Source organism: Oncorhynchus clarkii, chromosome 12 (assembly GCF_045791955.1).
Source record: "Oncorhynchus clarkii lewisi isolate Uvic-CL-2024 chromosome 12, UVic_Ocla_1.0, whole genome shotgun sequence".
NCBI classification, from domain to species: domain Eukaryota; kingdom Metazoa; phylum Chordata; class Actinopteri; order Salmoniformes; family Salmonidae; genus Oncorhynchus; species Oncorhynchus clarkii.
In genome coordinates, this window is record NC_092158.1 from 16,694,033 (window position 1) to 16,719,005 (window position 24,973).

At 42.9% G+C, this 24,973-nt stretch overlaps 1 protein-coding gene across 1 annotated transcript in view; it reads left to right on the forward strand.

Annotated features, from left to right (window-relative positions):
- Positions 1-19,769, forward strand: part of LOC139422793 (protein INSYN2B-like) — a 57,578-nt gene extending 37,809 nt beyond the window's left edge. Inside the window, exon 3 of the mRNA XM_071174148.1 lies at positions 19,527-19,769. Coding sequence (XP_071030249.1) covers positions 19,527-19,728 — 202 coding nt within the window. The 3' untranslated portion in view covers positions 19,729-19,769. The remainder of the gene's footprint in view (positions 1-19,526) is intronic.
- Positions 19,770-24,973: the final 5,204 nt, after the last annotated feature.

Consider the following 24,973-nt stretch of genomic DNA (forward strand, 5'->3'; position numbering starts at 1 on the left):
ATACTGTTTGATAGCAATGGCTTTCATTCACGTTTGATGTCCATCCCATGTAAACCTTTGACCTCAAATTAGTCTCAAATGATTTGGAGCTTGTCGACAAAACCGTCACCCCCCCCTTCGAAGTGTGGAGTGTCTTGCAAATGCAGAAGAGTCTCGGCTGGGTCTGCGGGGCAAAGGAGGGAGCAGAGGGGAGAGTCGAGGATTGAGTCACTGGAGCAAGTGTGAACTCGTAATGATCCGTCTCATGGGTTTGAGATGAACGTCCCCTGACAGCGCCTACCAACTCATCGTTCTCCTTCTCTCCACACACACACATCATGACTCAGCGCTTTCCCCCAACAGAACTCCACTGACACAACACTGGTTGACAGTACTGGACTCTCACACACTACACTGTCCTCTGACTGACTATGCATCAGAGGAGAGGAGAGGAGAGGAAAGGAAAGGAAAGGAGAGGAGAGGAAAGGAGAAGAGACTTGGGCGAGGCAGAGGACTAGCGAGACTGCATGTTGGAAGAAGAAGAGGTGACTCTCCCTGCATCTCAATGTCTCTTTCACTCTCTCTCCTCTCTCTTGTCTCTCTCCCTTCTCTCTCTCCTCTCTCTCTTTTTCTGCTGCTTTTTCTCTTTTTTTCTCATCTCCTGAATGCGGTGTGCCACGGTGAAATATGAATCTGCTTTAAATATTCATCAATGTGTTAAAATATTTTTAAAAGTGATAATAGAGTTAAAGGGACAAAACGTCTCTCCTCAGGACTCGTTTGGTCGGTGTCTGAAAGATCCGCGCCAGAGGGCTGGACTGGGCTGGACTGAGCTGTCCTTGCGACTGAGCATGCTACGCTGTCTGCATGTTAAAAAACCTTAGAGGGATGACAGGAATTGATAGACTTTAACGGAATTAAATGCATTTTTTAAAAGGATATGACTCACTCAAACCATCAAGGTCCCAGTTCCTTGCCAGTTTCTGTGCTGTAAGTATTAGCAAAAGGGCACACTGCGCACTGTGCGGGGGTTAAAAGATAAAATGGGTACATTCCCTCCAAAAAGATCCAGTGTGTGAGTGTGTGTGTCCGTGTGTGTGTTTGAAACCAATGCAAAGTGTAGAATCTAGGAGAAACAAAGCACAGCATCTCTTTCTTGCACTCAAGGGACATCAGCTGTGGTGAAAGAGTCCCCTATCCAGTGGCAGCCCCACCTGTTTAAAAAATAATAATAACAATACAAAAGTTGGCCAGTTTTACATGTAATTCTAGCATTTATTTGTGTCACATATCAGTTTAGCAAACAATGTAAAAATACATTTTTTAAAATCCTTGAGTTATTAAAGCAGCATAAAAACACGGTATTTTTCTTTGAGTAAGGCAGCTCCATAATGCAGCTGTTTCAGAATAGCACAGTGCTTTCTGTGGTGCCAGCCAGCGAAAGCACAGAGCGTACTCTGGTTATGCTGTGATTGGCTCAGGGTTCTGTCACTCATGGGGACACTACATCACCGCTGAATCTATGGGAGAACTAAGCAGTTCAAGTCCACCTGAGGTGTTAACATGGATTGACAGTAGAAATGCCCGTCCAATAAGGCTCAAGGTCATTGGCCACAGATAAAAGGACGTCAATTCATGTTATATCTCCCGTAGCTTTGATTGGACTGATCATGTCAATATCATGAGTCTCGGTGCTCTTGGACCATTTTACATAAACATTGAAAAACAAGTCGGATTTGCAAATTCAACAATGTGGAAGGAAGCAGTGGCTTACTGTCTCAAAACATGAAAATTGTGCATCACAAGTAGACAGCGCTGTTAAACTGGGGAAATCTAACGTTGTGGCTCAGCTAGACGCCACATACAGACAAGCCGTGACCTTCACAACCAACAGACGGAGGAGAGTAGGTACAGTACGTGCTTGCCAGAATCATAGCGTGCATTAAATTGTGTGGATGAAATAATAGGCAAATAGGCTACATCAGTCTCAGCTTGCTCATGTCTTATTCGAAATGACGGCTTGTCCCTTATCCGCTCCTCCTCCCATTATGCCATTGTTATATTTCTTATATGGCTATCACATTAGTATCTTATTTATAATTTAGGTAATGTTAGAATGATGCATATCATTTTTTTGCTTACTTTGTGTATTATAATCACCTCATGTGCTTCTCTACACAAGGAGGGATAATGTTGTTGGGTCTGTAACCATGTTCGCCAGTGACAGTCACTTCCCCTTAAAAAAAATAAAAATACAAAAAATGTTCAGTAATAAACACATGTAATTCCAATTGATATTGCAAGGGTTGTTTTGTTTGCTTAATGTGCTGTCTGTGCGTCGATATATTGTCTATAAAAGGGGATCCTCGTGATTGTATTTTCCTTGCTTTTTAGACCACATGACACAATATGTCAAACAGTAGGCTAACCTCTGAGTCCACGTCTCGCTCTCGCTCTCGCTCTCCCTCCCTCCATCTCTCTCTCTCTCTTTCTCTGTGTTGTGACTTAAAGAAGAGTAAAGTTCAGGCCTCAACATCTCTCTGAATTTATCTGAACATCTCTCTGAATTCCTGTCGCTGAACGAATAGGTCTATCTCGTCGCAGTTCGTTTGCTTGCACTTATACTTAGAGCTGTTAATGATATAAGAATAAACATTGTGAATTTACTGAACATAAATGTAAAAATGTTTGTGTATGGTTCAAAAGTGAACTCATGTTGGCATTCATTATTATTGAAGGAGAATGTGGTTCTTATCAAGTAACACAAATCCACAAGGAGCCAGTAAAAAATGTGTTTATTTAAGCAAATCAGCCATATCAGCTATGGTTTTTAAAAAGCAAGTAAATGTGGTTGAATGAGCTGTTTCTCTGCTAAACGAGGCTCCGCCAGGTGTAGGGGTGGTAAGGATTCACTCCATGGTGCTGAAATGAAAGCTCCACTGTTGGCACAGCTTTATGTAGGCCCTAACAGTTTGTGGGCACGGTTTGTCACCATTATAGTGCAATTAATGTATTGTTTATGTTGTGTAGTGGCTTCGCTGGCATGCATCTAAAAAGAAAAGATGCTGAGTTTGCCCCATCAAGATTTACATTCTAAAATCACCACTGTAAGTTTCACTCCTCTTGTGACATTCATAATGTGCTTCTGGCTGGCTGCAGAGCTCCAGAGACCCAGAACGCTACCATCGTCCCGGGTTTTGGGTTCATTTCATTGGCATCTCCCTCACTTCCTCAATGCGGAGCCTGAGTCTGAGCCCGAGCCATAGCAGGGCTTGGCAACTACATGAAGACATTTTTCTGTGAAAAGGGATAGCTCATTGGATGTGACAGCTGGGTATTTTCACGGATTGATCCTCAGAAATATGTTTTTTGACAGACATCAGGCATGACCGCCTCCTCTATTAGATTGGCTGTGTCACTTTCCCCTCCCATCTCTCTGCTCCGCAGAATACCAATACATTTCACACCTAAAGAGGGATGAGGGATGATGGGGGAAAGCTTGGTGCATACTCAGAGGAAGGGGAAGGGGAAAAGAGGAGAGGGGAAAGGAGGAGAGGAGAGGGAAGAAGAGAAGAGGAGGAGAGAGGAAGGGAAGGGAAGGGAGGAAGGCTGAAGGGAGGCCACAGAAGGTGAGAGGAATAGGTACTGCGTGGGTGGGTTATTTACCGGTTTGTTTTCCACCTTGACAACTGAATGAATTAGAACAAAATATTTCCCTATGACCTGACCAATCAAAACCTGCTTTACAATACAACAGCAGAACAGCCACTATATCCTTTGTCTTCTAATCTCCTCTGTTATGCCTTACAAACACTTACTGACTTCTGACCAAGATTAACTTTCTGTGTGACTACATCTCTGGAAGGAAGTCTTCTCACACGGTGCAAACCCTAAAGTCATTCATTAAACGTTGACGACAACGACGGTACCTGAAATGATCGTATAAGGTCGTGGAAAGCCCTGGCAGAGTAGGAAATCACATTAGGCTCCTACAAATGAGCGAGAGAGCGAGAGAGCGAGAGAGAGAGTGCATGTATGTGTATGTGTGTGTGTCAGTGGAGGCTCCTCAGTGGAAGGGAGGACCATCCTTCTCAGTGAATTTCATACAAATAAAAATAGTGAATCATTAAAAAAGTTATCCTTTTTAGATTAAACTATACTAAATATATTCACATCACCAAATAACTAATTAAAACACACTGGTTTGCAATGAAGGTCTACAGTAGCCTCAACAGCACTCTGTAGGGTAGCACCATGGTGTACCGGAGGACAACTAGCTTCTGTCCTCCTCTGGGTACATTGACTTCAATGCAAAACCTAGTATGCTCATGATTCTCAGACTTACATAGTAATTAAAATGTAGAGAGAGAAAGACAATAGTTTAACAGTTTGGAACAAATGAATTTCTTTCAAAAATTGAAAAATGAGAGCGATTTCAAAATTCCACTTACTTACAGTAGCTAGCAAATGCTGCTGGCTAGTTTTGCCAACTCAAACAGCCGGCTCAAACAGAGGGATGCTATGTTAGCTTTCTGACTATGACTATCCAACATTGGAACGGAACTCTTCCTAGTCAAGGTAAGCTTTTGGTTTTACTCAATTATTGACACGGGGCCCACCGGTGTAACTGCTAAACTGCTTACTGACTGCTTACTGTGCTGCATGATAGTAGCGGATCTACTAATGTGTTAGTTCTATTAGTTATGTTGACTATGATGTTACTTTACCTAAAATTGTGACAATGATATAGGTGTTAGCGGTTATGTGGTTTGGCTTGGAAAGGTTTTGTTTTTGCCTGGTCACAGACAGCTGATGTGTTGTACATTGAAGTCCAGAAGTGGAGGGAAAAGGTGAGCAAAGGAGAGTCCCATGTACTGTGGCTCCGTTGGTAGAGCATGGTGCTTGCAGTGCTAGGGTTGTGGGTTTGATTCCCACAGGGGACCAGTACAAAGAAAATATACTATGCACTAAGTACTCTCTGGATAGGAGTGTCTGCTAAATGAGTAAAATGTAGGAGAGAGTGGAAATGTGAGAAGGACTACGAAGTGTCTGCTATGAAAGTGAACTCTGTTTATGTGTATTCATTCTGTTGAAAAATGTTTTGCAAATGGAACAAAATGGGGATAAACATACCTGAATTTGTCCAATAGAAACTCTTGTTTGCAACTGTTGGACTAATGATTACACCGTAGATCCGCTAGATGCAGGGAAGACTGTGCAAGGCGGTATTGAATGTGTCACTGTCTCTCCATATGTCACTGTCTGCCACCTCAAATCTTCCTCTTGACCTGTGTGCACCTACGTTGTAAACTTTCATTAATTGGCTAGGTTGTAGCAACCTCATGTTGGGTAGAGGGAAAATAAGAGTATCATGTAGCAGCCTAAACCTATTGATGTTACATTGAGCTGGATGAATGGAATATGAATGACAGTCATCCAGTATGCTGTAATAGAAATAAGGCTCATAAAAAATATAAACTGTCTCCCTCATCTTAAATAGCACCGACCTCCAATGGTGTGTGTGTGTATGGTGGTTGTGTAAGAAACAGAAGAACAGAAAGAGTAAATCTCTAAACGATAGACTGGACGTGTGCATTCTGCAGAACTAGATGAGTAGGAATCATGTTTTTCTAAAGAGGGATTTGTCCGATTCTTTACGCCGACCTTTCGCTAAATACCCTGTCAGTGTATCTGAGTTAGCGGCCTGCGGATGAGGCGGACAATGGAGTAGATGGTGTGTGTGTACATGCGTGTGCATGTGTGTTTGTAAAGGGCAGGGTCGGTAGTGCCCTGTCCTCCTGATGCAATCCATCTTTCCTTCAGGGGCAGCCAGGCCATGGAGCAACAGGCGGCTCACAGGGGAGAGGTGGAAGAAACCCTGTGGGTTCCATTCCCATTTGGATGAAATAGCACAGGGATGTGATGCTCAGCCAGCATGATCTGGCTCTTCTCTCAGCAAGATCCACATTATAATTGAGCTACACACACCTTCAAGTGAACATAATGGCATACAATAACAAACACTGAGATCAAATGTAATGGCACATGTTGTTATTGCTGTAAACCAGGGATCCATAAATGACATTCATTTAACGGTGTACTCCATTGAGATGTAAAAAATATTTGTTGTATAGTATGTGTGTATGTGACTGCAGGTGTTTATTTCTGAAACTGAAACGTGTGTGTGTGTGTGTGTGTGTGTGTGTCTGTGTGTGTGTGTGTGTGTGTGTGTGTGTGTGTGTGTGTGTGTGTGTGTGAGAGAGAGAGAGAGAGAGAGAGAGAGAGAGAGAGAGAGAGAGAGAGAGATAATGATAGAGAACCCTTGTTTATGCTGTCTTTGGCAATAATCACAGATACTGCTCATGCCAATATTGATGCCAGATGGTATCCATCCGTGTCATGCCATCATGTATTTGAAACAGGGAAGAGAGTGCCGTACATAACAAGAATAAACTGCCTAATGTGGCTGTGTAATATAAATACTAATCACACTCATATCACACCCACAGCTAAATTAGCCAAGCTAAACCGCTTACATTAGCACAATCCCCAATCTGCTGAAATAGGTTGTCTCTTAATGTAAGAGGATGAATCTGCTATTTGGATGCAATATGAGAAGGATCCCACAGACGTCAGTTCAATGTCTTGTTTTGATAAGAATATATGATATATGATAAGTACATTTATTTTTTTAGGTAAAAAAACACCAAATGGCCATTGGGTGATGACTTTTTTGGAAATCCAATCAGTTTTCCATGTTGAGTGAACTTCATCAAATAGATGTTTTGGGTTGAAATGACGTGGAAACAACGTTGAATCAACCAGTGAGATGGTTCTATTTGTCCAATAATGTTAAACTAGTAGATAGACTCAATATCATATATTCTAATTTACAGAAACGTCTGTAAATGTTAAAGTATTTTGGTGAATAATTCAATAACCAAAAAAGTTACAGACAAAAACTGTTTGTTTGCTTCAGCTGACTAAAAGTATTTTTATGGTGGTGGAAGTCTGGGAGCGACTAAATATAAAAAGGAAAGGGAAACCTAGTCAGTTGACCAACTGAATGCATTCAACTGAAATGTGTCTTCCACATTTAACCCCTCTGAAGTAAGAATATGTCTGATTGCTTTAGGTTAATTATAAAAGTGTAATTTCACATCACTGCACTGTTCCTTTTACAAATCCATATTGCACCTAATGGGACTGCAGCAGTAGTTCTCACCTAATGGACTGCACCAGTAGTTTTCACCTAATGGACTGCACCAGTAGTTCTCACCTAATGGACTGCACCATTAGTTCTCACCTAATGGACTGCACCAGTAGTTCTCACCTAATGAACTGCACCAGTAGTTCTCACCTAATGGACTGCACCATTAGTTCTCACCTAATGGACTGCACCATTAGTTCTCACCTAATGGACTGCACCAGTAGTTCTCACCTAATGGACTGCACCATTAGTTCTCACCTAATGGACTGCACCAGTAGTTCTCACCTAATAGACTGCACCAGTAGTTCTCACCTAATGGACTGCACCATTAGTTCTCAGCATTCATTCCTTCTTCCATCCCTTCTACAGAGCACCATTAAAAAAACGTTGTGGTCAGGTTGATATGCCTGGCCTCTGCTGTCGGTGACCGCCATCCTCCATCAGTCGCCCGAGGATGTCAAGTTTTGTGGAGCATTAAGTGTGTTCCTGCCCATTCCTCTCAGCCTGTTCCCTATTTCCTGCCTCTCTGCACACCCCTCCCCTACTCTCCCCTTCCACCACTCTCTCGCTCCACTCCTCAACCATATTTTTGCCACTCCCCTTGGGATCATCTTAACCTTCACAGTCCGAAAATGTAAAAAGACTAAAAAACAAACGAAAAGAGTAAGCTCAACGTGGTCGCTATGAGTGTGTTCATGTGTGAGTGAATGGGAGAGACAGTTGGAGAGATGCTAAGTGATATTTACCTCTCTCTCTCTCTCTCTCTCTCTCTCTCTCTCTCTCTCTCTCTCTCTCTCTCTCTCTCTCTCTCTCTCTCTCTCTCTCTCTCTCTCTCTCTCTCTCTCTCTCTCTCTTCCCCATCCCTCCATTCCTCCAGTAAGGTGACTGTTACACCTCTCCTCCTGAAATATCATCTGTATCCATCCACCCATTCCTGCTTTCTTTCTTTCTTTCTTTCTTTCTTCCATCCATCCATCCATCAGTCCCTTTCGTTCCAGCAGCTATCAGTCAATAGCTCAACAGCGCAGCAGTTAGTCTCAGGACAAACAAAGGCAGTATCCAGCCAGCCATCCATCACCTCAACTCGCTTTTTAATCCACCATCACTGAGTAGCCAAACTACCTGTTTTAAAGAGCACGCACACATACAAGCATACACACAGGCATTTTTGCATTTATCTCTCTGTGTGTGTGCACTTTAGTATATTAGGATCCTATGATGCAGCTGGATTAAAGCTATATACTGAAAGTGCACCCCCTCTCGCCTAGTTCTACTACTAAATGTCAGTTTGAAAGGTTATATTTAAAGTGGAACTGACAGTGTTTTAGCAACATGAAATCGTATTCAAATCTGTTCATGTACACCCCCAGGAAAAATCTGACAATATAAAAAAAACATTTTCTTACACGCAAGCACTTAGATATGGTCATTTTCACGTTTTCATAAATCCATAGAATGTTTGGGAATGACATATAGTAAGGCATTTGTGAAAATCCTATAGCAATATAGAGTGGGAAAGTAACGTGCGTTTGGACAATTGATAGACACTGCAGTAAATAAAATCTAATAAAAACATCTGTCTTGTCCAGGACCGGAGTCTACTCAGACCGGTGCGCCATAGCCAATCAGAGCTAAAGTAGGCCTATATGCATATAAGCCATTTGCCACATGTGCCTGCCATTCACTTTGAACTGGACTGTGTGTTTATAGGCAGTAGCAACAGCGCGACTTTAGATCATTAAAACGCATTTGCCAAAAGCCACAAAATACACCTGAATGGATTTCTGTAAATATGTAAATACCACGGGAGTCCTCTTACATTTGGAAACTTCACAGTCCTATTGATCAAACAACCATGAAAAGTTAGGCTCTCTGTCCCTCATTTGTCTATGCACATCAACAATAACAAGATCAACTAATGCTAGCCAGAGCGAGATGAGCTTAAATCTAATGAGGGAAGATGGTGCCGAAGAACATGGCTGACGTTTTACATTCTCCGAACCAATTGTGCAATTTTGTTATTTTTTGCGTTTTGTTTAACTTATTTTTAAACTTATTGTGTACATAATGTTGCTGCTACCGGCTCTTATGACCGAAAACTTCTGGACATCAGAAAAGAGATTATTCAGCGCCGACTGAAATAAACTTTTTCCTTTAACGAGTCCAACGAGAAGGATATACTGCTTTCACTGGAACAGGCCCAGATCCACGCCTTTTGCGTGGAGAAAATACGCTGGAAAAGGGGACTCAGATCGGGGAGGCGAGCAAATAAACACCCAATGCCTTCCATTCTCCTTGCTAACGTGCAATCGTTAGAAAATAAAAAGTGAGGACCTACTATGAAGATTATCCTACCAAACGGGACATTAAAACTGTAACATCTTATGTTTCACCGAAGCATGGCTGAACGAAGAAACTGACAATATAGAGCTGGTGGGATTTTTCATGCACCGGCAGAACAGTGTGTGTCTTTTTGTCAATAACAACTGGTGCGTGGTGTCTAATAATAAAGAAGTCTCTAGGTATTGCTCGCCTGAGGTAGAGTACCTTACGATAAGCTGTCGACCACACTATCTGTCAAGTTCTGACCTTAGTTCCTTTGTGATGTCTTTGTTTTAGTGTGGTCAGGGCGTGAGTTGGGTGGGCAGTCTATGTTATTTTTTCTATGATTTGGTATTTCTGTTTGGTCTGGTATGGTTCTCAATCAGAGGCAGCTGTCAATCGTTGTCCCTGATTGAGAACCATGTTAGGCAGCCTGTTTTCACCCTTGAGTTGTGGGTGATTATTTTCTGTTCTGTATTTTTCTTCAACGTACAGGGCTGTTCGTTTGTCTCCCCCCCCCCCCCCCCCCCCCCAGTGTTCAGTTGTTTCATTAAAGAATATGAACACTTACCACGCTACGCATTGGTCCTCCTCTTCTTCCACCCACGGCAGTCTAGCCAGATACCTAGGTATTTGTAGTTGTCCACATAATCTAAGTCAGAACCGTCCAGAATAGGGATGCTCGACGGGCGGTTGGGTAGCGATCGGTTGAAGAGCATGCATTTCATTTTACTAGCATTTAAGAGCAGTTGGAGGCCACCGAAGGAGTATTGTATGGCACTGAAGCTCATCTGGAGGTTTGTTAGCACAGTGTTCAAAGAAAGGCCAGATGTATACAAAATGGTGTCGTCTGCGTAGAGGTGGATCAAAGAATCATCTGCAGCAAGAGCGACATCGTTGATATATACAGAGAAAAGAGTCTGCCCAAGAATTGAACCCTGTGGCACCCCCATAGAGACTGCCAGAGGTCTGGACAACAGGCCCTCCGATTTGACACACTGAAATCTATCTGAAAAGTAGTTTGTGAACCAGGTGAAGCAGTCATTAGAGAAACCAAGTCTGAGTCTGCCGATAAGAATGCGTTGATTGACAGAGTCGAAAGCCTTGGCCAGGTCGATGTAGACGGCTGCACAGTACTGTCTTTTATTGATGGCGGTTATGATATTGTTTAGGACCTTGAGTGTGGCTGAAGTGCACCCGTGACCAGCTCAGAAACCGGATTGCATAGCGGGGAAGGTACGGTGGGATTCGAAATGATCGGTGATCTGTTTGTTCACTTGGCTTTCGAAGACTTTAGAAAGGCAGTGCAGGATGGATGTAGATCTGTAACAGTTTGGGTCTAGAGTGTCTCCCCCTTTGAAGAGGGGGTTGACTGCAGCCGCTTTGCAATCTTTAGGAATCGCAGACGATACAAAAGAGAGGTTGAACAGACTAGTAATAGGGGATGCAACAATGGCGGCGGATACTTTTAGGCAGAGAGGGTCCAGATTGTCTAGCCCAGTTGATTTTTAGGGATCCAGATTTTGCCGCTCTTTCAGAACATCAGTTGTCTGGATTTGGGTGAAGGAGAAGCGGGGGGGGGGGGGGGGGGGCTTGGGCCAGTTGCTGCAGAGCTGTTGGCCGGGATTGGGGTAGCCAGGTGGAAAGCATGGCCAGCCGTAGAGAAATGCTTTTTGAAATTCTCGATAATCGTGGATTTATCCTAGTCTCAGTGTAGTGGGCAGCTGGGATTAGGTGCTCTTATTCTCCATGGACTTTACAGTGTCCAAAAACGTTTTGGAATTTGTGCTGCAGGATGCAAATTTCTGTTTGAAAAAGACTATGTATATTGGTTCCTGACTTCCCTGAAAAGTTGCATATCATGGGGACTATTCAATTCTAGTGCAGTACGCCACAGGATGTTTTTGTGCTGGTCAAGGGCAGTCAAGTCTGGAGTGAACCAAGGGCTATATCTGTCCTTAGTTCTACATTTTTTTAACGGGTTATGCTTATTTAAGATATTGAGGAAAGCACTTTTAAGGAACAACCAGGCATCCCTCTACTTACGGGATGAGGTCAATATCCTTCCAGGATACCCTGGCCAGGTCGATTAGAAAGGACTGCTCGCAGAAGTGTTTTCGGGAGCGTTTGACAGTGATGAGGGGTGGTTGTTTAACCGTGGACCCATAACGGACGCAGGCAATGAGGCAGTGATCGCTGAGATCCTGGTTGAAAACAGCAGAGGTGTATTTAGAAAGCCCATTTAGAGGGCCCATGAAAGTGCCCATGTTTACGGATTTGGGGTTGTACCTGGTAGGTTCCTTGATATTTTGTGTGGGATTGAGGGCATCTAGCTGAGATTGTAGGATGGCCGGGGTGTTAAGCATATCCCAATTTAGGTCACCAAGCAGTACAAACTCTGATGAAAGATGGGGGGCAATCAATTCACATTTGGTGTCCAGGGCACAGCTAGGAGCTGGTAGGGGGTCTATAACAAGCGGCAACAGTGAGGGACTTATTTCTGGATCTCGAACTGTTTGTGCATAGACCTGGATAGTATGACAGAACTCTGCAGGCTTTTGCTTTATTGTTTTGAAAGAATATGGCCTGTTATAATTCCCACTTATGTACATAGGATATATATGTATATATAATTTTAACATTAAAACAAAAGAAAAGATCAATAATATTTGTCCAGCCTTTGCTGCTATGCTTGCAGATGTGCATAATATGCTGTGTATTATGACCTTTTGTTTGACATGTGCGCTAGCCTATTGGGCATGTTATGACTGACTTGTGATTATTGTCCTTGCTAGTTTGTATTCGCATTCCCAGCCTTATTTACAGTCGTGCGTTTTTGTTCAAAATATTGAGTCGTTGAAACTGAAACAGTGAATCCCAAATGTGTGGATGCAGCAAACAATGTACCAGGCCATCTGTGATTTATAACCTGATAGCAGTATTTTTTGGGACTACCAAGAAATGTATTGGTGAATTATATGAATCATGCATTGAACTGCATCCATCTATTTTGCCAACAATGTCTTACTGTGTGTCATGTAAGTTTGAGTCCAATAGAACCTATTTTTAAAACCTCTTATAAAATTGGTTTTGAAGCATAAACTGGGAATTGTATATTTTATATTATGAGTGTCTGTTTGTTTCATACCTGAAAGTAGTTCAAATTGTGTCAGCCACTGTTGTCCAGCAGCGCTTGATAACATACTTTTGGAGAGTCTAAACTAATTGGATAACGGCCTACAAAATGGCTCCTCTGGATACGTAATAAAACACCTAAACAACGGCACTTTGGTCTCTATGACACACATTCTTTATAGCTCACTACACAATCTGCCCGTCCTGATGGTGTACTCAAGTAAAAAGAGAGACTATTTTCAAAGAATGGTCACAGTTTAGGAACTGAATGCCAATGAGGTACTTGGTGGAACAGAATGCAAATGTGTCCAAGTCTCCAGGTCCAGGTATAAGAGAGAGAGAGACGGAGAGAGAGAGACCAAGAGAAAGAGAGAGTTAAAGCCCCTGAGCCTTTAGCACAATGTTCAGTTTAGTTTCCCACTAAAACAAAATGATATTTTCTTTTAGAATGTTCAGTCCGGGTTCCTTGGAGAGAACTACAAATATATCTTGCTGTTTTCTGCTGGTAAATGTGGAATAAATTATCCAAGTGTATAAGGCTTTATAAAATACATAAAATACATTTGATTGATTGATTGAAATGTCCATCACCTGCTGTTCCTTAACTGCTAGCTACTCCTAAATATGAATATTATATAAAAGTCATGGGTTGAGACATACTGAATCTCCCACCTGAATCAAACAACTCCTACATGATGCCCCCTGGAATATCATCAAGCACAGATGGTGAGCATAAAACTTTACTGCCTCTGTAATTGTACAATCTAATTTAATCTCCAATACATAAAAAACAGGTAAACACTGAAATCATAAATGTAGTGATCTGTGTCACTACCACACAGGAGAGGCATTTGAAAGTAAACGTGTTTTTTTCAAAATGCGTTTTTGAGCAGAAATGCCTTCTTGAACATGTGAACTAAATTATGAACCTAGTTGGTTTAGCCACAGAAAAGACAGGAACGCTCCCACTAGCCATGATTGGCTGAAATAATGGATGGGCTGGACATGCTGTTTGGATTGGTCTGCCATGTAGCACTCTTCTGTCTATAATGAGCTGCTCAGTACGTGTAGGTAATCCTTTCTAACTCTATTTCTTTTAAAGATAGCTCTCTTTCTGGAGGACTGAGTTTTGAAATCAGTGGAATGCCCGGTGGAAGCAAAGTATGATAGCCAAGAGGATGGAGAAAATTCAGGCGTTTGATTGCAAATGCAGAGAGAGTCGAAGGCTGTTGTATAAAACACCTGTCTCCAGATTACATCTTCAAACTAAGGGCAACCATGGCATCCGTGACAGAAAGGGAGAAGCGTTTATTGTGTATACGGGTAAGAGAGTGTACCTAGCTACATTGTATTATACGTTTCTAATTTTGTCAGAAGTCGTTCTCATTGCAAATTAAAGCAGCTAGCTAACATTACAGTGGGACAAAAAAGTATTTAGTCAGCCACCAATTGTGCAAGTTCTCCCACTTAAAAAGATGAGAGAGGCCTGTAATTTTCGTCATAGGTACACTTCAACTATGACAGACAAAATGAGAAAAAAAATCCAGAAAATCACATTGTAGGATTTTTTATGAATTTATTTGCAAATTATGGTGGAAAATAAGTATTTGGTCACCCATCAAACAAGCAAGATTTCTGGCTCTCACAGACCTGTAACTTCTTCTTTAAGAGGCTCCTCTGTCCTCCACTCGTTACCTGTATTAATGGCACCTGTTTGAACTTGTTATCAGTATAAAATACACCTGTCCACAACAGCAAACAGTCACACTCCAAACTCCACTATGGCCAAGACCAAAGAGCTGTCAAAGGACACCAGAAACAAAATTGTAGACCTGCACCAGGCTGGGAAGACTGAATCTGCAATAGGTAAGCAGCTTGGTTTGAAGAAATCAACTGTGGGAGCAATTATTAGGAAATGAAAGACATACAAGACCACTGATAATCTCCCTTGATCTGGGCTCCGTAGCAAGATCTCACCCCGTGGGGTCAAAATGATCACAAGAACGGTGAGCAAAAATCCCAGAACCACACGGAGGGACCTAGTGAATGACCTGCAGAGAGCTGGGACCAAAGTAACAAAGCCTACCATCAGTAACACACTATGCCGCCAGGGACTCAAATCCTGCAGTGCTAGACGTGTCCCCCTGCTTAAGCCAGTACATGTCCAGGCCCATCTGAAGTTTGCTAGAGAGCATTTGGATGATCCAGAAGAAGATTGGGAGAATGTCATATGGTCAGATGAAACCAAAATATAACTTTTTGGTAAAAACTCAACTCGTCGTGTTTGGAGGACAAAGAATACTGAGTTGCATCCAAAGAACACCATACCTACTGTGAAGCATGGGGGTGGAAACATCATGCTTTGGGGCTGTTTTTCTGCAAAGAGACCAGGACGACTGATCCGTGTAAAGGAAAGAATAAATGGGTCCATATATCGTGAGATTTTGAGTGAAAACCTCCTTCTATCAGCAAGGGCATTGAAAATTAAACGTGGCTGGGTCTTTCAGCATGACAATGATCCCAAACACACCGCCCGGGCAACGAAGGAGTGGCTTCATAAGAAGCATTTCAAGGTCCTGGAGTGGCCTAGCCAGTCTCCAGATCTCAACCCCATAGAAAATCTTTGGAGGGAGTTGAAAGTCCGTGTTGCCCAGCAACAGCCCCAAAACATCACTGCTCTAGAGGAGATCTGCTGTTAGGAATGGGCCAAAATACCAGCAACAGTGTGTGAAAACCTTGTGAAGAATAACAGAAAACGTTTGACCTCTGTCATTGCCAACAAAGGGTATATAACAAAGTATTGAGATAAACTTTTGTTATTGACCAAATACTTATTTTCCACCATAATTTGCAAATAAATTCATAAAAAATCCTACAATGTGGTTTTCTGGATTTCTTTTTCTCATTTTGTCTATCATAGTTGAAGTGTACCTATGATGAAAATTACAGGCCTCTCTCATCTTTTTAAGTGGGAGAACCTGCACAATTGGTGGCTGACTAAATACTTTTTTGCCCCACTGTACATGTATGAAATGTATAGTAATATTATTCTACGTCTAAACAAGACTCCACATGCAAGTAGCTCTTTCACTGTACCTTTCACACTTTCTATATCCTGTGCATATGACAAATAAACTTAGATTTTATATGTGTTTACCAGAGACGGTAATGTGAAGGACAACATGACCTGCACCAAAGTCAAATTAGGATTTGACGTTAGGCCAACGAGAAAAGTTCCAACAATTATCCAGTAGAATGTCCTGCTTTTAATTCATCACACTTACAACCTAAGCTAACCTAAGCTATTTTTTCTAATTATCTCGCCATTAACTTGCAAATAATGATCTTGTTGTGATGAATGACAACTGTATACAGACATGTTGATAGACGTAATATAAACCAGCCTATAGTCTTGAAATCTTTGGTTGTTTACACATGTGAATCCTTAAAGAGATGGATGGATGAATGGGTGTATACAAAGAAGAGCTCTCCAGTAGGTGTACCAAAACATTCATGAGCCTTTTTCTCAAAAGTGGGGTTACAAGTTTATACATTTTCAAAGCAGAATTACTTTCCCATTGTTCCTTACCTGTAGTGTATGATATTAAATTTTATAGCTCTGAGTCAATTTCAAATGTTGCTACATAAATCCGAATTGAGCTGGTCGGTCACATTTTACTATCCAATCCACCGGAGCCCATTCCTTTTGGACAAAATGGTGTTTCATCCTGGATGATCAGATCATCTGAGGGAGTGTCACTCTACCCTTAATAGAATTGTTTCAGCCAATAGTTGGCAGTGTTCTTGTGTTTATTTTCTCTAATAATATTGTCAGGGCAACAACATGCCGTAAGACCTAAGGGTTAGGACGACTAGTGGGGTTGTGACCAGAACGATGCTGATTCAAGTCCCTGGTGCGGTACGCTGTTGTGGTGCCCTTGAGCAAGGTCGCTACTGTTTCAGCATACTACCGGTACCCAGTTGTGGAAACAAACCAAAAAAACAGTTTAAAAAGTACAAGTCTCAGAAGATATAAAAGTTTGCAGAGCAAGGTCAGGCCACTCAGTAGAATGGGATGGCTTCCTGCTAAAACCTTTTCAGCATTGAGAGGAACATTCCCATTTATTTTATTGTTGACTTTGGAATCTCTTTGATCCTCCTCTCCCTAATCCCTATAGGCTATAGCTGTGTTCAACTCAACCCCTCTACAATAGAATCAAGAAAAACTCAGAAAACTGTCAAATATTTCCTTACAGTATATGATAATATCTTACAGTATTTTCTCAAACTTCTTCAAATAACCATGTCTTCAAATATTTTCAAAAAGATCTAATTAAAGATCAGATGAAATGCATACACACCGCACACTGTATAGATGCATATCATCGATAAGATCCCATGTAAAGAATCCCATACCTATCACTTTCTCTCAGATCTCACTATCGGAATCTGTTTCTGTGTGTGTGTGTGTGTGTGTGTGTGTGTGTGTGTGTGTGTGTGTGTGTGTGTGTGTGTGTGTGTGTGTGTGCGCGCACGTGCGCATGCATGTGTTGTGTTTGGTGCTTAGCTTCTTGACACAGCACTGTACTGTAGTCACTACGTAGGCTCCTCGTTGCTTGAAGTTAGCCGAGATAATTAAGGTTGAGGGAGGACAGCTCCCTCCAGTGCCCTAGAGCCTTGATCACGCTGGGCCCACTGACTGGGGCTATTCATTTGCACAGAGGAACACAGCTCGAACACAGGACATCTCCCCGGGGGAGTGATGTTGGGATAGTGGTGGCGTGCGCGCGCGCGTGTGTGTGTGTGTGTGTGTGTTAGGATGGGGCAGAGGGAGTAGGCTACTCAGCTAGTGTTTGATGCTGCCTCTCCACTATTTATGCTTTGCTGCAGTTGGTCTGTGTTTTTGTTTGAAGCTTTAGCAGTTGCCACACAGCAGACATCAACGCGCTCTATGTTCCAAGCTGCCATGAATGGGCTCTTTACATTCTAGAATGAAAAGAGGTTTAGTTTGGAATTGGCTTTTCACCACCTTCTAGGCTACTGTCTGTAGTGTATAGTGGGGATGGATCCTCTTTGACATACCCTGTCTGTAATGTTCCCATTTAGTGTTTCTGCCTGCTGTTTGTCCACTCTACCTGCTTGCGTCTGTCTGAGTGCCTGAATTCCTAAATGTGTGTGTGGCAAATTCTGACAGCTAGTATGACTCGAGAGGAATATGAAGCTCCCGTTACATATCATTGTTCTGCAGTTGTTGCTCTTCTGAAACTTCTGGTCCTGCTGTTGTATCAAGTCTCTCCCTCAGCATCTCTCTCTCTCTCTCTCCTCCCACTGAAAGAGGGACTCCTCACTTCATCTAAGCATCTGTGCTATGATGCTGAAACTCTACCTAGCAAACTAGGACACTCACTGCGTAATCAGCAAGAATCAGCAGGCAGCAAAGTCAAAAAAGAGAGAAGAAATCTGTTTCCAGTGGGAAGCACAATTTTGTATACTGAACGTGCAACTGCTGACATATAGGCTTTTCTTTATCTATGATGTGTTTATTTATTAATGCCTCACCCAAATATCTTAAAGACTGTGTGGGGGGGGGTGCATCAGAGTTTAAAACTGACGCTACTCCTACATACTGGGTCCATCTCTTCTGACAGTATCTTAGCTGCCTTTTATTTGACTTATTTCTTCCCTTCTTTTTTCTACCCCTCTTTTGGTTCATTCACACTACAGAGTCAAGCTGAACCAAGCCGAGCCAAGCTGTACTCTGCTGAACTGCTTACTTATCCAACATAGTTGCTGGAACCAAGCACACTTAGAAAAAGGGTTCCAAAAGGGTTCTTCAGCTGTCCCTATAGGATAACACGTTTTGGTTCCAGATAAAAAAAATGTTTGGTTGCAGGTAAAACCCTCTGTGGTAAGGGTTATACATATAACCCAAACGGGGTCTACCTGGAACCAAAAGGGTTTTCCAAAAGGGTTTTTCTCCTCTGTGGACAGCCGAAGAACCATTTTAGGTTCTAGATAGCACCTTATATCTAAGAGTGCAGGAAAGGACAATGGGTGCGTTCGTAAATTGCCTCCAGTGTCAGAGTGCACTCTGGGACATTCATAAATTCAGAGTGTTGTCAGATTTTCAGTTTGTAAATTCCGAGCCATTCACTATTAGAGTGGTCGGAGTGCACACTGGACGCTCTGGCTGCTTGGGCTGAAGAGTAGGGTTGATCCGAGCGTTCGGATCTCACAAGCACCAAAGTTAACTAGCTAAAGTTGGCTAGCTTGCTAGCTACTTTGAGACATAAATGAGAGAACACTTCACTCTGGCAATTTTACTTGCCCTAGCAGACCTGGTTATAGGGCTATACTCTTGGAAAAAAAGGTGCTATCTAGAACCTTAAAGGGTTATTCGGCTGTCCTCATAGGAGAACCATTTGAAGAACACTTTTTGGTACCAGGTAGAAACCTTTTGTTCCATACAGAACCCATTCCACAGAGGGTTTTGCATGAAACCAAAAATTTTCTACCTGGAACGAAAAAGGATTATCCTATGAGGACAGCCTAAGAACCCTTTTTTTCTAAGAGTATACTGTATAAGGGTTAGTGATTGTAACTGTGTTACTGGCAACAATTGAATTGTGTTTTTTTATGTTAAATGAAACCTGTCTTAACAACTGGTTGTAGGTTGTTCGTAAATGCATCAATTATTCTGCGCTCTGAGACTATCAAACCAGAGTGCACTTATATCACAGTAGATTGCCAGAGTGAATTTATGAATGCACCCAATGTGAAAAGAAAATATCCAAGCCAGCATGGTACAGTTTTCAGGTTGACATGATAATGTGAGATGAGTATTTGTGACATAAACCTTCCTTCTCTCCCTCCTTTGCAGTGTGGAGCATGACTTCCGACTGCAGGAGGGGGCAGTGACCCGCACGTGGAGGGTAGAGGACCCTCCAGAGGTTTCCCTCCTGCCCACTGTGACCCCTCAGCCCACCACGCCACACTGCCAGGAAACACCCCTGCCGGTGACACTGGCACGCCCCCCTCACAGCGGCAAGAAAAGCAGGAAGAAGTGCTTCTGGTTCTTGTGAACTTTAAACTTTGGAGGGAGGGTGGGATAGGGAAGGACACAATGAATAAGGCCACTCCTTCTTAAGATTGTGAAGGACGGAGATGGATACAGTACTTTACATGCTTCCTCTAGAGACTGTGAGGGTCTGAATGGTAGTGTGTGAAGTGTGCGGCCCTGATGTGGATGGAGAGAGAGAAAGAAAATTGAAGCTCAAAACAAGTGTGAGAAGAAGCAGTAAACAAGAGAGTTTAAAAGAGGTATAAAAGAGGTATAAAATATATATAAAATATAAATAAAAGAGGTATAAAGAGGTATAAAATATATATAAAATAGGTATAAAGAGAAATCAAACATAAATAACAGAGGTATAAAATAAACCTAAAAGTAGTTAAAGGACCTGGAAGAACCGTAGTGTGTAGATGAATGGAAACTGTGCTGTTCCTGGTGTTGGAACTGTATAGAGTGAAGAGTGAAACGAACATGCTTGTGTTGTAGTTGCACCTCAATAAATGCCTCTTCAGCACCTGTGGTCAGTTTTAAGTGCAGGGAGGGAGGTACTGTAAAGGCAATTGTTGAAGTGAAAGTGTAGAAGATGAAAATAAAGGGTAAGGACAAAATGAAGGTTAAGAAAGTGAGGAGGTATAAAAGGCTAGGGCATGGTGGGATTAAAAAAGAGCGGAAAAGAATGAGTGTACAGAGAGAAGAGTGGAAGGATCCATCCGCATCACTAATGGACAAATGATGGTTAGAACACCAGCTTTTATACCCTGAGATGTTTCAACAAATCAATTATTATGATGACCCTTATTCAAAACTTTTAATAGAATTGATTATACAAAAACCACACACATACATACAACAAGACAGACTGAGAAATGCACCAGGAGGAAAAGTGAGGGGGAAAAAAACATATTAAAGTGTACGTAAAACACAGAGTTCTACTGGTTGAATTGCTATATTTCAGATACGGATTACTGCTCTATAAAGTATTTTACAACAACTTGTTTGGGAATATTGTCATTAATGCTGTCATTGATTTTTTACAAGATTAAGTCTTGTGATGAGTCACAAGTTGGTATAGCTTTTTAGCAGTGCTTTTTGTCGTCGGGTAACTACAGAACGAACACCTGTTGCCTGGCCTAAACACAATTAGCGTTGTTACCTCGTACCCCTGCACATCGACTTGGTAGTGGTACCCAGTGTATATAGCCAAGTTATCGCTGCTCATTCAGTATTTATTCCTCATTATATTATTTTTCTATTATTTCTAATTGTTTCTTTCTGCATTGTTGGGAAGGCCCCTTAAGTAAACCTGTTGTTTACGAAGCATTTGACAAAAACAATTTTATTTGAGCTCCACTGTTATAGCATCCCACTCTAGCTCTCTGTCAGTTCCCACCATTCGGAGTTAGCTAGCTGAACTTTTGACTGTCTTAGCTGGCTAGTGGGCTAACTGCACCACAGGTGTTTTAGCTAGCAACCTTTGGGCTAAACCCCCATTCGGTTTGTTTGGCTAACACGAGCGGTGCTGTTTCTTCACAGTGTGTTACCACACCATTGAAGCACCATCCCTTTTCCATTCCCCTGTAAAAGATAACCTAGCCATGCATTTCTACCTCAAGATACTCGAGTCAGAAATTGGTATTTCACGCAATGGCTCAGCTAACTGGCTATCGTCAGTTAGCCAGCTAATTACACTGAACAAAAATATAAACGCAATATAAACGCAACAATTTCTACGATTTTACTGACAAATCAGTCAATTGAAATTCATTAGGCCCTAATCTATGGTTTTCACATGACTGGGAATACAGATATGCATTTGTTAGTCACAGATACCTTCAAAAAAGGTAGGGGCGTGGATCAGAAAACCAGTCAGTATATGGTGTGACCACCATTTGCCTCATGCAGCGCGACACATAGAGTTCATCAGGCTGTTGATTGTAGTCTGTGAAATGCTGTCCCACTCCTCTTCAATGGATGTGTGAAGTTGTTGGATATTGGCGGGAACTGGAACACGCCGTCAAACACATCGATCCAGAGCATCCCAATCATGCTCAATGGGTGACATGTCTGGTGAGTATGCAGCTCATGGAAGAACTGGGACATTTTCGCCTCCAGGAATTGTGTACAGATCCTTGCGACATGGGCATGTGCATTATCATGCTGAAACGTGAGGTAATGGAGGTGGATGAATGGCACGACAATGGGCCTCAGGATCTCGTCACGGTATCTCTGTGCATTCGAATTGCCATCAATAAAATGCAATATGGTTCGTTGTCTGTAGCTTATGTATTCCCATACCATAACCCCACCGCCACCATGGGGCACTCTGTTCACAGCGTTGACATCAGTACACCACTCACCCACACGACACCATACTGTCATCTGCCAGTACAGTTGAAACCAGGATTCATCCATGAAGAGCACATTTGTCCAGCGTGCCAGCGGACATCAAAGGTGAGCATTTGCCCACTGAAGTTGGTTACGACGCCAAACTGCAATCAGGTCAAGACCCTGGTGAGGACCACAAGCATGCAGATGAGCTTCCTTGAGATAGTTTCTGACAGTTTGTGTAGAAATTCCTCGGCTGTGCAAACCCTCAGTTTCATCAGCTGTCTGGGTGGCTCGTCTCAGACCATCCAGTAGGTGAAGAAGCCGGATGTGGAGGTCCTGGGCTGGCGTGGTTAAACGTGGTCTGAGTATGGTCTGCCAAATTCTCTAAAACAACGTTGGAGGCAGCTTATGGTAGACAAATTAACATTATATTCTCTGGCAACAGCTTTGGTAGACATTCCTCAAGTCAGCATGCCAATTGCACGCTCCCTAAAAACTTAAGACATCTGTGACATTGTGTTGTGTGACACAACTGCACATTTTAGAGTGGCCTTTTATTGTCCCCAGCACAAGTTGCACCTGTGTAATGATCAAGCTGTTAATCAGGTTCTTGATATGCCACACCTGCCACCTGGATGGATTATCATGGCAAAGGAGAAATTCTCAACAGGGATGTAAACAAATTTGTGCGCAACATTTTTGAGAAATAAGCTTTTTGTTCGTATGGAAAATTTCAGGGATCTTTTATTTCAGCTCATGAAACACTTTACATGTTGCGTTTATATTTTTGTTCAGTGTAAATATCCCTTTTAGCTATACTTTCACTACACCGAAGGTATAAAGACTGCATTTATTTCCCAGCAGCCTGGTAAATAAAGATTTTTGATTCTGCTTACCTGGCTCAAGCTCAAATTATCCTGTGTCTTTTCCAACTACGTGTCATAGTACAGTAGCAATGCGTGGAGTAGCTAGATCATTCCATTCGTGTTCGTCTGGTCAAAACGAGATGTTGACAGGCTTACCGGGCGAAGTCGCCAGGGAAGGGGTAGAAAAAGCAATGCAAGCCTAGCAAAGCTCGCCCTGGCAATTGTAGGCATTACATGTCCCTGATGGATTCCCTTCCGCTCTGTACTACTTTCCTCAGAGTTGACTATCGACCCTACTAGTTGTGTGCATTGTGCTCAGCTGGGCTCCGGTGTCCTTAGACATAGTGTAAATCACATGGAAAGTCTTGCCCAGGCCTCATCCCTGCTCAAGGATAACTCTGTTGACAACAAAGTCCAATAGGAGGGGGCCCCTACTCCGGCTTCCCCTCCGCTAGGCGCTTCAGGCTGATTCGGAGGACCCCGATCTTTCCCGGAGGGCGGACCTTAATTACTACAAATTCGGAAGTGAGGACGACGGCATGCCTCTTGCCGCATCAGGCAGTGCAGTCTCTGACCAAGAGATGGATTACGCAGCTAAAGAAAAATGTCTCCCCTCTGCTCAGTTTGTGCTACCCAGCCAGACTGAAGAGGTAGGGCAGGAGTTAATAACTGACCTCCCCTCCTTCGAGGCAATCAAGACTAGGATGAATGGAATCTCCTCTCAGAGTAATTCTACATCTGTCCTACTGCGTGCACCAGCCTTCTAAGACTGTCTGACGTTGTTGGAGTCTTTCTGGGCAGAGCCACTCAAGTCTCCTGTGACTGGCTACCCCCATGGGCTACACCCATGCAGTTGCTGGGATGCCTCAAGGGGGTCCCAAAAAACTTGCAAAAACACAATGAATTTAATGTAGTCCTATCTGTTAGGGGAACTTGGGGAAAACTGCCATGGGAAACACTGTATTCCACCCTCATCCCGAGCTGATGGATCTCTGGGCCTTTTCCGTGAGAGGTCCAACTTAGACTCGGTGGGCTTGCCTCCGAACGTGGTTGCCACAGACTGGATCTTAAGATGGCCCTGTTGCTCGCCTTGGACACGGCCAAGGGAATTGCAACTTTCATGCGCTCTCGGTCCATCCTTCATTCAGTCAATTTGCCTCTGAATACTCCAAGGTAAAGATACGTCCTAAGGTCATTCCCATGACTTATAGTAATAGTCAAGCCATTGACCTCTTTCCCTTCCACCTTCTGCTGTCCTCTTCTCCAGAGCAGTGGCGCCTTAACACGTTGTGCAGCGGCACCTTAACAAGTTGTGCAGTGGCTCCTTTAACACCCTGCACATCTACATGGACAGGACTAGGCCATTCTGGAGTTGTGATCAACGCCTCTTCCACTGGGTAGTGGAGGCTATCACCAAGGCATACAGTTGTCTGGGATTGCAGTCTTTCCTGGTGGCCAGGCACATTCCACTAGAGGTATTGCCACGTCATGGGCACTGTTCAGTGGCATCTCATCTCTGAGATTTGTGCAGCAGCTCGTTGGGGTTCCCCTCACACTGTGCCCTCCTTGGCACACAGAGTCCTCGATGCTGGAGCTGATTAGGATGGATCAGGTACATTACCATGTACAACAGCAGGCTTCTAAGGAAACGGGCTATTGGCAATCGGGCGTTTTACAAGTGTCCCATAGTGAGATGTAAAACCAAGACGACAGAAAAAGAAATTTGAGTTACAATATGTAACCCCGGTTCTCTGAAGGAGACGTCTCACCAGATTTCCCTTCTTGCAAGACTCATGTAAGAGGTAGTTCCCTTTCAGTCAGTCAACTTCAGTACAACATACTATGGGGAGTCGCACTCTAGCGACTTTGGTTGAAGGATCTACAATCACGCCTGACAAGGCCACTGAAATCCGCTTCTCGCTGGAAGCCCCGCCCCTCATTCCTTGAATTATTCCGCTTTTCACCTCGTGTGAACAGGAATGATTCACTCTACTAAAACAAACAATTGGAACACGAGACTGTACGTTGTGCCAACAAAACTGTCCCTTAGTGGTAGAGCGT